The 18,986-nt window shown below is 34.8% G+C and overlaps 1 protein-coding gene across 2 annotated transcripts in view; it reads left to right on the forward strand.

Moving 5' to 3' along the window:
- CenG1A (Centaurin gamma 1A) overlaps positions 1-18,986 on the forward strand; it is a 248,044-nt gene that overhangs the window by 196,349 nt on the left and 32,709 nt on the right. For both annotated transcript variants that reach the window (XM_089253933.1, XM_089253934.1), the window contains exons 6-11: positions 9,334-9,468; positions 10,102-10,340; positions 10,562-10,762; positions 12,692-12,769; positions 14,460-14,564; positions 18,710-18,878. In XM_089253933.1, the coding sequence (XP_089110059.1) occupies positions 9,334-9,468; positions 10,102-10,340; positions 10,562-10,762; positions 12,692-12,769; positions 14,460-14,564; positions 18,710-18,878 (927 nt within the window). The remainder of the gene's footprint in view (positions 1-9,333; positions 9,469-10,101; positions 10,341-10,561; positions 10,763-12,691; positions 12,770-14,459; positions 14,565-18,709; positions 18,879-18,986) is intronic.

The raw sequence follows: 18,986 nt of genomic DNA on the forward strand, positions 1-18,986 counted from the left end.
AGCGTTGCTGAACGAGTGAGACAAATTGCCACAGGAAATGATAAACTGCCTTATTTCAAGTAGGAAATCGTGCTGCGAGACCTGTATATCTGTAAGAGGGGACCATACCCCTATTAACCCATTTTTTGTTTATTCTGCAACCGCTGTTTCATACCTTCCGACTCCAACGAGTGTTGCGCATGATCACGCGTGTGTATTACAAAACAACCATTCAATAATTGTATTGCATCAATGTATGTACATATCAAATTTCATTAAAATCGGTACAGTAGTTCTAGAGATAATCGACCAAGTCTGCAAATTCTCTTAATTTCTTACACCAGTGTATTATGTCAGCATCGATGAGGGGGGAGGTGTTTTGCATTTGCTGACTTCTGGTCACAAGGGAGAGGGTTCTGTTTACGTCATCGACTACCCTTTATAAAAATATGAAATATTTTTTATATCTTTACTAAGAATTCCAAAAACAAAAAAAAAAACCTTACCCTGGTTTATAGGCACCTGAACTAACATTCTATTGATAAGTCCTCTGTAGACATCCTTCTCTTGTAGACCACTCCCCCGTCCGGTCTCGCTTATAATGGGGGGAAGGATTCGGTTAAACTGTTTTGTATCCATTCAGCACTTCACAAGCATTGTCGTTGAGTGATTTTCTGGACTCCCCTACATAAACGGATACATGCTTTTTAAACGGGAGGTGGCGGTTCACTGAGGTTGCATGTTGGTCAGGGAAATTTTCCATCTTTTTGCCCTGCCACCTATGATTGCGTCGATTGGAGCGTTCTGAAGATTTTTCTCGCTCACAAGCTTTTGAATTGTTTCGCGACCGACCTCTGTATTGGTTTTGAGAACGAGAGAGCTCTTCGACTCGTGTAGCGAGCGATGCAATTTCTTTTTTAAGCTCATGCAACTCCGGAGAAGGCAGAGAGGGTTGAGACACCTGAGAAACGACAGCGTGGAAACTCGAAGCTTCTAATATGCGATCAGCTATCTGAGCTAAAGGGTCAAGAGGATCCCGACAAATCAACATAATTTGTTGAACACTGACGGGTAATCTTTGCTGCCACAACGTGCTCAAAACATCATTACTGATTGTGTTATTCGACAAGTTTCGCACACACATCTCGCAAAGTAGTTGGGATGGTTTTTTGTTGCCAAGCTCGCACTCATGAAAAAGAGATTTCAAGCGAGCAGTTACAGATTGAGCAAATCTGGAAAGAATGCGTTTCTTTTGAGTCTCATATAAATCGTGTGTGCGAGGATTACGTACTACATCACTCACGTGAGACAAGATTTTTGTCTCGAGAACAGAAATCACAGAATGAAACTTCGTCTTATCCGCGGTAATGCCTGCCGTGATAAACTGGGATTCCACTTGAAGGAACCATAAGTCAATGTCGGCTTCCCAAAATGGAGGCGCACAAAATTAAACACGTGAGACTTCGGCTTCGGAAAGGGAAAGTTCAGTCTGATTGGCAATTGTTTGCGGATTTGCCATAGCGGTAATAGTCTTATGAAAGAGAGAAATTATTGACTCGCCACGAAACTGAAATTAAATGCAAGTTGCAGAGAGAGATTCATGATCTGTTGTAAATGATTGAAGTCGAATCGGAACAGAAACTTCAGAAGGTATTATCCAATTGTCCAGAAATATCCAATATAGAAAGTCACCATTATGGTTGGTATCACTGGTATGAAGGTGATGTGCTGACACTTCAATTCAAATAGTGACTTATTCGTTGGTAGCTCAATTTTGACTCGATAAAATATACTTATAAATTCCTTAGAACGGCTAAATATAAAGTTTATTAAATTTGACGAAACAACATTACACATATTTAAACAGAAACGAGAGTCGACGGACACATGGAAATATAACATCATAGCTCTGCAAGAAACGAAAACCCCCTCTCTCAAAACAGCGAAAGAGAGGTTAAGAAAAGGCGCGCTCAAGAAAACGATGCATTGACAGATTTGTAATATTGGAATGCCAACACCTATGCACTCTTACCAACAGCAGCGCCACATATTTTTGGTATTTTTATGTCCGTGGCTGTTTTCGGTCTTTGTAATTGAGCTCAACCCGGGGCTGGACAAATCTATTGCTCAACATGCCGGGGGCAAGTAAAAGATTTGTGGACTATATATATACAGGACGTCCATAATTAAAAGACCCTATTTTAAAGTAGCCTACAGGCAAAACCGGTCATCAGAAAAGTGTAAAATTTTGTGGAGGACTTCATGAAGTGATGGGAATTTGTTTCAGGGAGAGATATTAGTTACACATGTTGCCACCAGAGGGCGTTTCACTCTGAATACCTGCAGTAAACATGTAAATTTATGTGATGTCATGCAGCAGCTGTTATACAACCTAGAAACATTCACTGAGATGTTTCTCAATGTGTTTGCTGCTCATAATGGCGATAAGTTTATTAGATCGCGCTTTTTCTTGGTCAAATTGTTTTACCAAAACAGCAATTCCGCAGTAACTGCTCTACTGAAATATCTGACTTGGAAGAGGATTAGAAAAGGTCCAATGAATATTAAAAACCTTTGGAGTATGATAACATAATTTAAAACCACAGGATCATTGGCTGTTCGTCCTGGAAGAGGAAGAAAACCCGTTTCTATAGATGTAGTACAGGAGGTTTCGCTTCAGGTGGAAGAGGACAGAGCTTCAAATTCTCGTGGTAGCACTAGTGTCAGTCGTGTATCAGAGGCATTGGATAGGCCATGTTCAACTGTCCATAAGATCATGCGGAATATTGTCCGATATCATCTGTACAAACTTTCACTTTTGCAGCAGTTGCTTCCACATGATTATGATGCTCAACTCCCGTTCTCTCTGCAGTTTCTAGCTCACTTAGAGGTTGATTCAGAATGGCCTTGGAATATCCTCTGGACAGATGAAGTGCATTTTCACTTGGATGGTGCAGTCAATGCACTTACAACTGCCGAATTTAGGAACCAGAAAATCTGCATGTTATCTTAGAGGTTCCGTTGCATTCACCAAAAGTAACGGTATGGTGTGGATTTACTGCATCATTTATTCTCAGTCCCTACTTCTACGAAGAGTTACGCTCTACAGGTTCAGTGACATGTTCAATCACCGGGAAGTGATGCATTGCTGCTACAAAACGAAATTGTTCCAGTTCTGCGAGCACATCACTGCCTTGCAGATACCAATTTTCTGATGAATGGTTTCACCTGTAGGCTACTTTAAAATAGGGTCTTTTAATTATGGATGCCCTGTATATATTACTAGTTTGCGCAAATTATTGTTCCAATTCATGCCAGTTCACAAATTTTCACTTAATTTCAGCAGCTAGCAATGAGGGAAAGGTTGAAGAACACTGAACTAAACTGTACAAGGCTCTGGTTTTATGGCCAATAGGTAATTCTAGCCATTGCCTTGCAATTCGACACAATAATGATGTGAATATTTTATTTACTATCTCCTGGTGTTTATTAGTGAATTTGTGTTATGTCCCGGTTTTTATGGGGATTTGTCTCGATTTCTCAGTCGCATGATCTAGCCACCCTATCAGGTCCGCTCCTGCCATTCGGTCCCGTACTGTAAATCGACAATCATTCTATAAGCTAGGTTAATTTTAACTTGGTGATACTTATTTTCCGACGTCAACAGCATGGAAAATTATAATTAAAGGTTTGTTTAAATTTAGATTCTTAATTGGTGACCACATTAGTTTTGAATTTTCATATTCATTTTGAAATTTCATTAAAAAAAATGTGACTTTTGATACTTCGAATACAAATAAACAAATTTGATTTTAAATATTTTTTGAATAAATTCAGTAATATTTTCAACATGTAAAATATTGAATCTGGCATTTATGATTTTAAGTTACATGCCCAGCCAGGCATGCCAATTTTTGGAGATTTTTCAGCCATGACTCAGCCTATTGAGATGTGAAAATAAAAATATGCTGAAAGAGAGGTGTATTTTGAGCAACGTTTCTCTACTGCATGGGAGAGGGCTGGCCAGATCCGCAACTAAGGAGAGCAAGTGGGTCTACTACTTTACCGCACACCAACTCTGGTCATATATTGCCATACTGCAATTTCCAACCAGTGGAGTTGGGTGTGAAATGAAGGTTCCATCCATCTGTGGTCGCCCCAGGATCGGTAGGTAAATAACTTGCTTTTGCCATTCTATGTCCAGATTCGAACCCATGGACCTTGATGGTAACCTTCATAGTGGAAGACGAGCATCTTACCACTGTGCCACTCGGGCGCAGCAGGTAGGTCTGGTGCCCCGGGCGTGAACCAGAAGGGGTGCCAGATTCATCCTTTAATTGCTTCTTGTACATGCAATGGGTGCCAAAATTTCAGCTTACCTCAGGTGAAAAAGTGTCTAGTTGTGGCCCTGGGGCTGACAGAAGCAGGTGGACACACCCATTCATGTGGGAGTAGGTCTCGTCTGCTTTGTCTGAAAGAGGGTAAGGCAGGGTGCACACCAGCATGATACTGCAAGCGATGCACTTAACACTGATAAGTTAAAACATCTGAGTTCAGATGCAGGCTTCATCGCTTGTAGTATAGTCACCTGTAATAAACTAAACGGACTCATTGCCCTCTACCTACCTTGGAGTGACAAAACCAATTTTCTGTTCAAAGTGATGTCTAATCATTTAAAAAAAAAACTTTAGGGAGCAGCTATTGGCTGTGGCCATAATATTGACACACTTTGCACAATTATGGCAGATTAGCCAGCCTGAGTTTTCTCTAGGTTCATGCAAAACACCTTGAAACTCTAGCAGGCTCATCCAGGGTGGAAAAACCAGTTTTCTGTTCAATGTGATGTTTGATCATTATTCAATACTGACATCACAGTTATGGCAGATGATGAGTCGGCCTTTATCTTTCCAGTAGCTATAGGTTGATGTATAGTTACTGGATAAATCCAGGCAGACTCGTCATCTGCCATTAACCTCCTCAAACCTGAGCTAAAACAAGGCAATAAAAATTATTTTTGATTGATTGGTGTTTATTGTACGTCAAAATGCCCTTTAAAAAGATTTTTTTTAAATTAATTAGGGCAGATATCTTTACATATGTGTATCTCATGTCTTAACTTGGGAAAAAAATCATTATGAAACCATTTAAAACTGTTAAAAATGCAGGTATATGTGTACCTCTAGAGGGAAGAGGTTAATGCGTCGTGTGCTGCCAATATTATCGCTACAATCAAAGACTGCCCCCATGCTGTTTTTTGTTTATGATTATAGTTTAACTAGTTTTCTTTGACCAGAAAACTAGTTTTTCCGATCCTCGATGAATGTTTCAAGGCGCCTTGGGTAGAATGGTATAATCTGTTGTTGATGTACCCGTTCCTAGCATCAATAGGTCAGCACTCATGTTTCCAGTTTAACAGGTCTGTGTTTAAACCATGGTGAGTGGCATGGCTGTTCGAAACAACTTCAAACTGAGAGTCTACTTGGATACTATCAGCTACCCTAGTAATTACACGCAGTTCCTTGTGAACAAAAAGTACGGAAAAGTGTGTTCCACTTTAGGATCATACAAATATTCTAGAAGTTGTGACGTGTGAAATTTGTAACAGTCAGTTACACACCAAACACCCATAAAAAGTAAATTTGTCTCCCAGCAGTGAGTTGTCGCTTTTCTGAAAACAAACTGAAACATTCCTTCCCATTAGAAGCCAAGTTCAGCCTTATTTTTTCATGATTGACACTTTTTTCTTTGTGTAGAATGGTAACCTTGTTATTGAGTGTTACCTTCACTCATCATATTGGCAATTTTATCACCAGATTTGTAAAGTGTTGGCCAAATGATATCTATTTGAAAAATTGATTAACCAAATCAATTTTTTTGCCAAAATGTGGTAATTTGCTCTCCTTCACTTTCAAGTGAAATCTTTCAAGGGAAAGTGCATACAGTGCATAGTGTTTACTGCAAGTTTTTTTTTCACCCTGTCGTTTGAATTAGACCGCATGTTAATCAGTAAAAAAAAAGGAATATTTTTTGAGTAATTTTAAGTTTATTGAAACTTTTGTGCTAAAAAGCTTCAATGAAGAATGTAAAAATGGTTGGTAAAATCTATTGGAAACAGTAAAATAATAAGTATTTCATCAGAAACTTTTAATCAAACTATAGTTGTACGGAGAGCTCCAAAACGCTCTGATTGATAAAATATCAATTGGTATAAGTCAATTTTCTGAAAATGACTTTCGTATTTGCAAATTCCTCTTCAGTGTGTAAAACTCTGTTGTCAAAGTATTCAAGTCGCTATATTTATATTGCAACAGCAGATGGCGCCGCTTATATATTGACCGCGGGATAAAAATATCCTTTTATATAGGGTTACCTGATTCAAAAACTGAGAAAGGAGGATGCCCACCCTTTTTATGTCAATTTTCTCAATAGATGGCGCCACTGGGAATTGGCTGCATTGATCGTTGTTTGCATCCTGTTCTTTTCTTTGAATGGGAAAGCAAACAACCCCCCCCCCCCTTCTTTCACTCCCCACCTTCAGTACATGGCATTAGATGTCAATTTAATGCCATGATTATAGGCTATTTAAGAATACCATAGCAATGATATTCTTAAAATGGATGTTGTGGTCTTCCCGAGCTTTTTTTTTGGGCTGTCCTTTTCCATATTATCCTGAAGCAGTGCCGCAAATTGATGGAGCAGGTGGGTCTGATGCCATGGGTGCTGGTTTATGTTAAGCTATCAAACAAGCTACAATAAGTGAGAGAAATTCAATCACGAGCCATTTTTAACAATATCAAACAAAGAATTTTTTGGAGCAACTGCTCTATAGAACTACTTTGTCTCCGAAAGAGAGAAACTTGCATCACATTCAAAGAAACAAGGAAAATTTGCACAATCATGGAACATAAAAAAAATCAAATTTAAACGTTTTCGAAAGGCAACAACTAACAATACTGGATGAACTGGCCAGGCCCACCCAATAGTGTTGAGATCAACATGATGAAGATAACATAAAGATCGCATTTCCCTAGTGAAGTCTGCGGCCATCCAATAGTGAAACAACTTCTACTAGTGAACTTTTATATAAAAGGAAGATTTCGACTATACTTTAAAATTTTTTTCCAGCCTGCATGATTCATGCAAAACTGTCATTTTTCCCTGATGAAGTTTTATTCAGGGTCAAATTTATAGGGGAGTAGTTGCCCCCGACCCCTCTTAGCAGAAATGAACTTCAGGCTCTTGCACTCCTAGGCATTATTGATTTTCCTGCACCATTGAGATACTCTTATACAGATGGGCAAAAAGTCTGTAGAAACGTATGCCGTTATACCGGAAAAATAACCAAAATAAAAACGGTTTGCAGGGTTAGCACCGCTAGGTTGCAGGAATTTTTTCAAGACTGGAAAAAAAACTCAAAAACATCCAATAGGTGGCACTGATGTACACAAGTCAAAAAAAAGATATGCAAATAACAAACAGAATGCCTCCAAATCATTTATTACAGCAGTATGTGTTCCACGTGACAACACATTGCAGGCAAGTCACAAATCCCGCAACAGCAGAGTGCAACAGGTTCATACACAGTTTACAATGGTGAACTGGTTGTAGATTAAGAGCACAAGTTCTTACAACCATCTCTTTTGCATATTTCCACCAAAGTCGCTCGTACCAACGCCACCTATCGGCTGTTTTTGAGTTATTTTTTCCTGGTTTAAAAAACATCCTGTGACCTCTAGCGATGCTAACCCTGCAAACCATTTTTATTTCGGTTATTTTTCCAGTTTTTAATCATTTTTAAAGTTTCTACAGACTTTTTACCCATTCTGTATTTACTTAATTTTTTCATCCAAAAATCAGCCATTCCCCATCCCCATTACCTCTCCATTATCAAACTAAAAGCCATCTCTTTACTGTTTGTTCTTCTATGTATGTTTTTAAATATTGTTTCATACACTGGTAACATAAATGAAATGCCATAAAAATTTTAAATTGTATTTAGACTTTATCATTGACAATTTGTAATAGATTTCATTCAACAAGCTCATTATGCCAAGGTGAACTCTGAAAGAGAAGTCACCGGATCTCTGCCGGGACTTTTCTTTTAGAGTTCACCTTGGCATAATATCTAGAAAACATGTTTTCTTGATAGACAGCTTTTTCTCAGCCTATTATATCTCTCTCTCCAAAGTTAATTGTGTTGCAGCATTATAATGAAATGCTGTGATGCAATAAAAAACTTCCAAAACTTCTAAATTGAAACTGAAAAAAAATCTTATCCCAAAATTGTTAGCGATACTCTATTAATTTAAGCGAGACAAAACAACAAATTTTGAGTAACTTAATCAAAGCAAAAACATCTTTACGTGTGATTGTTATTCCAAAAATAAAATTTTGAAAGCAAGGAAAAAAAGACTGGTTTGCAGTCTTTCTTGATTTCTTATCTTTAGCTTTCTTGATTTTTTGAGGATTACAGCATTGTTTACAAAAATGCCAAGTTATACATTTGGTGTACATTCAGTGAATTTGGAAAGATTATGGAGTAATGTAATCAATTTTTAAAGCGTTATAACTCCAGAACTCTTGGTCAAATCAGAAAACTAGAAACACCTTTCCGTATTAGTCTCTTCCATATTTTGAACAACCAGAATAATTTTCCACTTTTGCATATTCAAAGATATGCATGAGGTGAAAGGGTGTACATGTGTTCAATGAGACCAAGTGAATAGTTTAAATAATTCACAAGATAGTTTTGTTAGATTTTATGTAAAATAGTAAAAATTTTCTTTTTCTATTTAATATTATTTTCAGCCCTGTATTAGCAAATTAAGGCTTTGTTTCTAAAGGTGTTCTACAACTGTGTGGAGATTTTTAGTCATATCCGAAATTTTTCTGATTTAAAATGGGTGCTCAGTCCTTTTTATTTTGAATAAGATTATGCTGTATTAATTGTCAGCGAGGGCTTAAAAAATTGAAAAATAATTGTAAGAGAAATGATTTTTTTAACTCAAACAGGATTTGGTGTTTTGGTGGGCATGCAGACAGGATTTCCAAATAATGTTTTTTTCTCTGGATTTTCATGGCCAGGGTTTGTCAAGCCCTGGCCATCTTTTTCTTTCCCCCATACACTGCTATACCCCATATACTGCCTATATTAAAATTGCCAAGGTATTTATTTCAGAAATTAAAATATTTCTCAATTCGTAACTTATTCCAAAAACTCTAAAAGCTATGTTGTTGCTTAATTTCTTTAAAGCCTTGCAGTTATAGCAAAATGCAAAATGTTTATTTGATGTCTTTAATATTTTTTCCAGTTGATTGATTCATATTATGCAATTAATAAACTCTACCTTATAGATGCCATCAGTGAGAGCAATCCTCGTGTGATTGATGACTCTCGGGCAAGAAAATTAGCAAGTGACCTCAAAAGGTGTTCCTACTATGAGACATGTGCTACTTATGGGCTCAATGTTGAGAGGGTCTTCCAGGATGGTAATAGAATTTATAATTACGCATTTGCATGTGGTTTTTTTAGTATGAGTTTATTTGCAAGTACTGTTTTTTCACTGCTGTTTGTTGTTAATGTTTCTCATTTTAGTTCTTGACTTTTTTTTTTTGCATGAATTTGAGCAGCAATTTTGTTTATCCATGTTGCTTTGATATGGCAATAAATAAAACAGTACAAATGCAGTACCTGTAAATAATGTTATTGATGTGGGGTCTCTGGGGGGCATTGCATTTGGCAGGGTTTGTGCAGAGGATGAATTTGATTTTACACCATACACTTACTAAAGTTAGTTCCCCTGAAAAAATCCTGCCTTGAGGACCTAGCTCTTGGATTTGTGGACTGTGGCATTTATTTGTAGCTACAGTGTTTACGAATGAACGCTTTTTTTTAAAGCCATGTGGGAAGAGATACTGTGCTTTGACCTTTTCATATATTTTGCATATTTCACACATTTTTACTCTCTGTTTCTGCAACTCCAGTGATTATAATCTTCAAGAAATATTATTTGTGACGTGATGATACTGGTCACTGAAATTTGTTTAGTTTTTTTAACTACTAAATGGTTGGTCAAAAACAATTTGATATTGTAATTTTACTGAATTTGCTCATATTTTTAGCATGCCAAAAGATAGTCCAGCAGAAGATGGCTGGACTAAGTTCCAGGCCCAGCACGCCCAGTCACCCTCTGCGCTGCAATAATTACATGCCTGGTCCAACATCACTTATTGGCACTACAAACAATGGATATCATCCTACAACTACTACCACTGCTGCTACAACAACTCATTCTGCTGTCATTGCATCTCCTAGTCATATCAATCACTCCATTACAAATCATGGACAACCTAATATTAAGGTTATTTAATTTAAAATTATTATTTTTTAATTACTTGGATTTAAGACTTTATTATAACATGACAGACTTTTATCATAAATTATTCTTTTACTTGTTATATGTCTAGACACAATGTATACAGCGGAAGACTTGTATATTGTTAAAAATTATATATTGCTGAAAGAACTCTTAGACATTTTTTAAAAGGTGGCAATTTTTTTTTTGCATAAATGTTTTTTTAGGAAAATCGGGAAAGAGTTGGGGACGCTTTGCCACTCGCAGGAAGGGATGCAAAATTGGAAAAGTCTGATCGATCTGCAGGTATTGAAACACTAGCAGTTCCTAATGCTATAGTTGCATCAAAAGATTCCAAAGATCTGCCAACACCATGTTCAACACCTACGACATCCCGAAAAACTCGCAGACGATCCAACCTCTTTCCAGTGAGTTATTACTTGTAAAATCACCATTGGTGTAATAGAACTGCATGAAGAAGGGCTCTGTTTCCACAGTTACTTATCAGTAGTGTGGTAAATAATGCTTATGGTTAAGGCATGTACATGATACTAACATAAGGGTTTGCATAAAATCTTATCAGGCCCAACCTAAGTTGTGTAAATCAACTTCATCTACTCTAATGCATTTAGATTCAGAAAGTGAATGAACTATTATAATTTCTGGAGGAAATGTAGCTTCTCCTGAAATTTGTAAAAATTACCTAATTAAATCAAACTCATTAGGAATGCTTCATTGGGGAAAATATTTTCAATCTAAATGGGCCAGTCAGAAACATGAAAGAGGTAGGATATCACTTACAGATTGCTTCAAAAAAGGATTTTTGCATTAGTTTTAGAATATAGAAGGTAGATGGATTTGGTGTGCTTTGTGTATACAATAAAACCTCCCAACAACGGCGACTAACAGAACTGTAAAAATGTGACTGCTATTGCAAATAGCCATTTTTATTCTGAAGGAAAAAACAACTAAAGTTTGCAATCTATATAACATGTAAAATGATAATCCATTCAGTAATTGTATAAGCATCACAATCAATTGATTATATTAGAATAATGGTTATATTGATAATGTTATATAAATCTATTAATGAATCTATACAGCACTATTTTGGCATCCTAAAATTTAGGCTTGCAATGCTGACATGGAACACAACAGAAACAACTTGGTAAAAAAAAACTGATATGAATGGATGGAGACAGTGTATCAGCAACTTCAAGTAGTTCTTTGTTCCTACCGGTGCTCAACTAGACCATACATGCTCAACCCATAATGGGCAGGCCAAATGTGGCCCTCAAAGTTATCTGATGTTGATGTGGCCTGTGATCTCAAACCTAATTTTGTAAGAAAAAACTAAGCAGCACATTTACAGATCACTTAAATGACCTGCAGTGCATTTAAAGATCACTTATGACCCATGGTGCATTTGGAGGTCACTTGAGTGGCCCACAGCACAACTATAGATCACTCAAGTGGCCCTTTTTCTCTCTACTGCCTCCAATGAATGAATGAACACCAGAACTTTGCCACTGGGCTTATCCCGTTGCTGAGATCTCTTCCAGCCCAGCTTCGTGGCAGAGTCTATAACATCTACTGCCTCCAATAAACCTGTCTACCATTTGTACCCAGCAAAATAAAGCATGCATAATATTTTCCCTCATAGAGTTTTGGGGGAAACTCCCTTGAAAATGATTTTTCTTATAGCAATATGTATATTTTTTCCAACTCCATGTCGAAAGTTACTGTTCTAGAAATCGTTGTTCGGAGGTTATTTGTTAAGTCTATGGGAAACATTCCGTTCCAGCAAAATGTGGCAATTGTTTGAAGGAGGTGGCTGTTAGAGGAGGTTTTGCTGTACTAGCAATTTAGATCACATGAGAGTTCCTTAACTCCTAAACTGCTTCCATCATTATAGATGACGAGAGTGGTAGCCTGCTCAATCATTATCTAATTTGTGATACAAGAAAGAAATTGGTTTTTTCTTTTGCATACGGAAAGACATTCTGACTATTTGCGCAGCCAAAGGGTTAATATCTGCTAAAGAGGCCATTTACCTGCAGGTGGGGGGCATATACTATATATGTGGAAAATTAGAGTTATCCAACTGAAAAAAATATTCATCAATAAGAAAACAAAACTACATTTAATTTAAAAATATCATGTTATTATGAATGTGTTGCAAGTAGATGACCTAAATATGCATTTCAAATTAAACTGTTGAAAAGATATTTAATATGCTAATAATTTCATTCATTTTGTTGGGTTTTTTAAACATCAAAGTTGCTTTGATAGAATTTAAAAATTATGTAAAAAATATTAATTTATAAAAACTTTAATAGAGAGATTTTTTATAATAGCCATTGAAGAAAGGCGAGGATGATAAGAAACTGAAAAATGGTGAAGTTGGAAGTGGCAGAGTTATACCCCTTAGACAAGTGAGTTAAATGCATTGCTTGCTGAAGAAACGAAGTAATGGATAGTCTTATCACTTGCATTTGTTTTTTAATTATGAATAGTTATCTTTATATATTTCCATATTTTGACAACAAATCCATGCTAAAATGTATTCATTTTTGGAACTTACTCATTTTGGTTCTATTATATTTTCATTTAATTTTAATAACTTGACAGTGTAATTTATTTTAGAAAAATGCACCAAAACTGGAAATCGTTTTTCTTTGTATGTTGTTGTGCATTATATCAAATAAACGAGCTCAATTTGGGCTTCATGGATTAGAAAACATTATTTCTTTTGTAAAATATTGTTTAAAATATATAATCAAACTATAAATATAAAATTTTCTGTTGCCCAAACTGGACTCGGTTGTCACTGTCAAGGGGGTTAGATAATACAAAAAAAATCTAGTTTTATTTTCAAAGTTACACATTGACTTGAAGTATTTAATAAATGAATTTTGGATAAATATAAATATTCATGGTCAAAAAATGTTTTTCCTTTATTGATCATTATTTTAGATCATGTTTACAAGTTCCTGCTATCTTCACATCGTTTAAAATGATTAGAATATTTTATTTATTTTTTTTTGCTAATTTTATTTTTTATTGGTACTTTGTTTCAAACCCAACAGGGTGAAATACATCTCCCAGAAACTGAATGCGTTTATTGTATAGTTTCTCTTTATGTTTAGTTATATAATGAACCTCAATTCAACACCCTAAAGGGGACAAAAGAACAATCTACTTGACCTGTGCAGCACAGTAGAAATCACTAAACCCATATAAAATGCCATATCTTTATTTGTGAAGTAGGCTTTCTTCTGATTTTCAACAGGTTCAAAGTAAGGGGGTAGGAAAAGGTGTTTCATTGAGATAATCAACTTTACAAAATATCTGGGCTTGCCAATGCTAAAATAAGAGGCTTTCAATGTGGCGAGATACCTTGTCAATGTCACTTAAAGGGGTTAAACGAGTGCCAAATTCAAAAAATTTCTTAAGATTTTATCTTTGAAAACTTTTCAAAGTTGTTTATATCTGCATTTATTAGAAATATAAAAGTTATATTTCTTGAATATTTTTATTTAAAATTATAATTTAAAAAAATTTTCAGTAAATATTTCAAAATAAAACAAATGTATAAAAGTAATCTGCCCTCATTTTCTAAACATACTGAATCAATATCTGCTTTTGTTTTTTTTTCTATTTGCATTACTTTTCTATATCTATAGCATTATAGGTCAAAATATATATAGAAATACTGCTGATAAATGATGAAAATGATATAGCAATTATCATTTTCATTACTTTCATATGAATGTCCAATTTGCTTTTTTCAGATTTGAAAAAAAAAAAGTGTTAGAATATTTTCAAATTTATAATTAAAAAAGAACTAGAAGACTAAATACAAATAATATCCAAAATCTTACTTTGCTAAAAAAAAGTTTTAAATGCAAAATATCTCGCTTGGAGGTCAAATTGATCCCATACACGAATATGAAAGTTGAGCCATTTATTCCACCTTTTTTTAATCATATTTCTGTTGTACAAATTAAGCATTGACCTGTGCAAAATAGGTAAATATAAAATGTTTTACCGATTGTATTGAATTGATATATGACATTGTCTTTCTGGAAAATTACTAGCATTAATTGGAGTTATTTTAAATAGGGGTATCTATACAAACGAAGTTGTAAAGCGCTTAACAAGGAGTGGAAAAAGAAGTATGTTACTCTCACCAGTGATGGAAGATTGACTTATCATCCTAGTCTCCATGTAATAAAAAAACTCTCTTGGTTCTTTTTCTTTTTCTGCCTTCACTTTTATTTGTATATATATTAAAGTCAATATCTTATATTTCTAGCTGTTTCATAAAATGACACAGCCAATTCATAAATTGCGCTTAAAGATTTTTCAGACAAATGTATGAGAGAAAAGTTTCTTATATAAACAGTGAAACCTGTATAAAATGGAACTTTGAGAGACTGAAATTATTTTTCGTTACAGACAGGTTTCCATTTTATAAAAAAAGGTGCACACAAAAATATAATCTGTATTTTTTCTATCATTATGCAAAACTTAAATTTTGATATCATCCAAAATAATATAAACCAATGAGTATTAAACACCGACACATGTATATCATTATCATATTTTGAATTTTCCCATGTCATTTGAAATTACTACACATTTGAAATTTCATACTTAATGCTCAAATAGTTAAACTTCATTATAAAACGTTTTCCTGAATAGCATTAGAATGAACACTTATGTTAAAAGTGAAAAAAAATTTTTTATTAAAAATTGAGAAATGACACACCTTTTTCAAAATATTGATGAAATCAATAACCAATAACCTTTGTGAAAGAAAGATTATACATTTCTGGTCATTTATCTCTATGTGAATTTTTTTTTGAAATCTAGTAATTTTCTGTACCAGTGCCATTCTTAAAATACGTTTTTTTGCAAACATTCACACACTTTTTATCATGCTCAAAAGTTCCATGTCATTTTTATAAGCTGCAAAGTCTTGCAATCAGTAAGGCACTGAACTGCACTTGTGTACGAGTTTATCACAAGATCTTTTTCTGCAACTGTTGGATATCTCTTCTTCACTGTGCTTTCATTGGTAAGCTGCCCCAGAATAGCAGTTTCAATACAGTTCATATATTGCTACCGTATCTAATTCATCTTCCACTGTTAGGAAGTCTATTGCATTCCATCCTACTTTTACTGCAACTGCATCATGTCTTGTAGATTATCAGTTTCTTGATTGACTGATTCTTCTATTGAAATAATTTTCTCCGGGGACATTTGCTTTCACAAAACAGATATGGTTTCATTATAAACTTCTTTCCATGCTTTTGAAAGCCACAATACCGCGTCATGTACGTTGTTTGGTTTTCTTAATTCTGATAAACTTGATGTGTTTTTCATCTTTGCCAGCAGTGATTGCCCCAAGCCAAATCCTGACCCCTTACTTCCAAAACCAGTTCAGATATTATAAGCTTTCATCGTTTTTCTAAGAAGTAGAAGAGTTCCCTAACAAAAGGGGATCACTGCGACTTGACTTCCTCCCATTCAAAGGACAAAACTTGCACTTGACCAAAAATTCTTTCCGTTTTAGCAGGGTTTTTTTTTCAAAAAATAGACTAAATATTCTTTCTGTTTCCACGTTAGACAGTTTGTCTTAAAGACGTTTTCATAATTGAAAAATCATTAATTCTGTGCTCAGATGGCAAAATATTATAGTTCACTTTTTCAAAATTTCGCAAGGGACTGTTTGTATAACTTCGTAGTTAAAACTGTTGCGTCTGAGCCATGGGTGCTCGAGCGCACACACCCGCAGCATTTTATTTTTTGGTATGCATCCAAGCACACCAGAATTTATTTTAAAAAAATAAGAATTTATTTTTACAGGAAGCTCAAGCTGAATACCACAGGTCTAATCTTCTGATGTCCCTGAATTTAATCCCTTCGACTAAAACTGACCATTTAGATTCTAGCACCAGGCATAAATCAATGATGTGGAATGAAACCTTTATCAAATAATAATGTCCTCAAGTGTAATGTCTTGTTGAAAAAAAAACTTGGGTATGATACACTATATAATGCCACATAAACTGCTATCAAACTGTATGATGCCCAATTATCTCATTGGCGTATCTTGTACATTTGCCCAAGCCCACTCAATATTTGATACCATCTCGATAATACCTATAAAAACATTGGGTTTAGCCCTGCCCCACAAAATTTTTAATCTCTTCGAATATTTTCAATAACTTCACATCTTTGCATATTGTACGTGGTACCATTTCTAATTTTATAATATACGCTCTAGTCAGTTTTATATCCTCTCTCTACAAAATTATTCTTGTGTATGACTCCTCAAGCAAAGACATAGAAAAAAAGGGAAAGGAAGACTTCAAGTGAAAATGTTTATCTACTCGCATGAAAAATTCTCAGGGTTATATTCTTAACACAAATTGCAGCACACACCTTAGCAAGCGAAAGAATGGTGTTTGTATTTTCAATTAAATTTCACTTCATTGTTTCATTTTGTTATATAAAATACAAGATGAGAGAAAAAATCAACCAAGGAGCCTAGAGACCCATATTGGTTGTTACATTGTAAGTTTATGATGAATACTAATGAACACTCACTTATTAGTGAATAATAACAAACTAAAATGGAAAAAACAAATTAAAAAACGCAAAAGGGTGGATTTAAAAATTAATATTTCCTTTTTCCCGTTTTTTCTTTTTTTTTAGTGGTTAATAGGAGGAGAAAAAATCAAATAACAAACTTTTGCATGATTGTAGTATTTTTGGCAACCGCAAGGAGTGCAGCTATATGAAATATACATCGCATGGTTTTCTCAGATGAGTACGAATAAGAATCAATATAATGTTGCAATGTGTAAGATCGAATATATTCATAATTTAATTGAGTAAGGAGCATGACAGTTCAAAAGAAACTCTCAGTGTTACTGATTGAAAAAAGACATTGCTTCATGTGTCTTTTGAAAAGTAATAAATTAGTAATATTAAGGATATCAGGTGGTAAAGAGTTGCAAAATTTTGGGATGAGGTAAGTAAAATGCTTCTATAGGAGAGTTTTGTGAATAAGTGGTAGCGAGTATATATTCAATCTATTTGAGAAATGAAAACTGTTTAAAGGCAAGCAAATTTTCGTTTAAAAATAATTGTAGATTTGTAGAAGTAAAGCTGATGTGTAAGGGAAGGGTTCCAAGATGTGTGAAAAAGTTGTTTTGAAGGGGTTAAAATGTCACTTGTGGCGAGTCTTATTGTTCTTTTTTGGAGTTTCATTATTGGTGTAAGATTTGAAATGAAGTCACCACCCCAGATAGCCAAACCACATAATAGTAAGGAATGAAATAATGAGTAATAAAGTGTTAACATGAATGAGTGATCTATATATAGTTGAAGGTAATATAGTTTGCAAAATAAACTTCATTATCTAATTAACAAATATTTTACATGAGTTTCCATCTAAGGTTATAATCCATATGAATACCTGTGTATTTAATCGTGGAAACCTGTTCGAGACACTGGCAGTTACAAGTAGAAATATTTTGGCAATTATTATTGTGAAATATCAGATTTCTTCTATAGAACTTCTGACGTAATACTACATCAGAAATATTGGATGGGTTAAGGAATTTTTTTTTAAATTCATATAGCAAAACACCTTTCTATCAGAAAAAGACTTTATCCCCAATTGATATAATCAAATTAAGTTTGGGAGGTAGGGCCATAGGCAGGACCCATATTTGGTGAAAGCATACTGGTGGATTGTGAGAGAGACGAGTACTGGGAATTTATTCCAGAGAAATTTTGGTGTCCTGAACTTTGAGAAATAACATTTTAATTGATGGAAATTAATTTTTTTTCAGCAGAATATAGGGATATTAAAGAGAGAACAATAATATGAAAATAGATAATTATATTTCTTCTTAACTGTATATCCACCTTGTAAACATTCCTCTGGGAAGAAAGTGAGATGGGTTTTTCTCAGCTTAGAACATCAAAGACAGACTTTTTCTGGATATTTTGCTGATGTGAATTCTGAAAAAAGTCTACTGGTCTCCACTGGGAATCAACCCCTGTCCTCTTGCAATTGGGAAAAGTATTCTATCCATATACACCACTGGGTACATGAATTTTCTTTCCTTAGAACATGCATTGTGGTGTGATGCCATAAGAGACTGTAATGCTAGTAGTGCATAGACTTGATAAATCTATTCAATGTTTCATTTGCTTTGTGACAATATTTGAAATCCATATTTTTATGTGAATTTTTTTTTAACATCCAACTCATTGGGTATTTTGCTTATTATGGTTCTTGAATTTGTATTTCTATAATGCATCCTCAAATTCTTATTCCTTTTCACATGCAGGATTATATGGATGATGTCCATGGTAAAGAGATACCTTTGATGCACACTACAGTTAAAATACCTGGTCAAAAGCCGAGGGGATCGAGGACTCAAGGTGCATCTACAAGTGCATCTTCTCATCAAGTGAATGAATTGGCATCTGATCTCAGCAACTTGTCTATAGCTGGAGGTATGTAGGCTTGTTTCACTCTGAACTTTTATTGCTTTATTGTAATGTTTGCAGGGCCATAGCCAGAAAGTTATTACGAAGGGATATAATATAATAAGGAATATAATT

This window comes from Pholcus phalangioides, unplaced genomic scaffold (genome assembly GCF_987345545.1).
Source record: "Pholcus phalangioides strain wild (caught in Gottingen) unplaced genomic scaffold, Ppha-v1.0 ptg000039l_1, whole genome shotgun sequence".
Taxonomy (NCBI): domain Eukaryota; kingdom Metazoa; phylum Arthropoda; class Arachnida; order Araneae; family Pholcidae; genus Pholcus; species Pholcus phalangioides.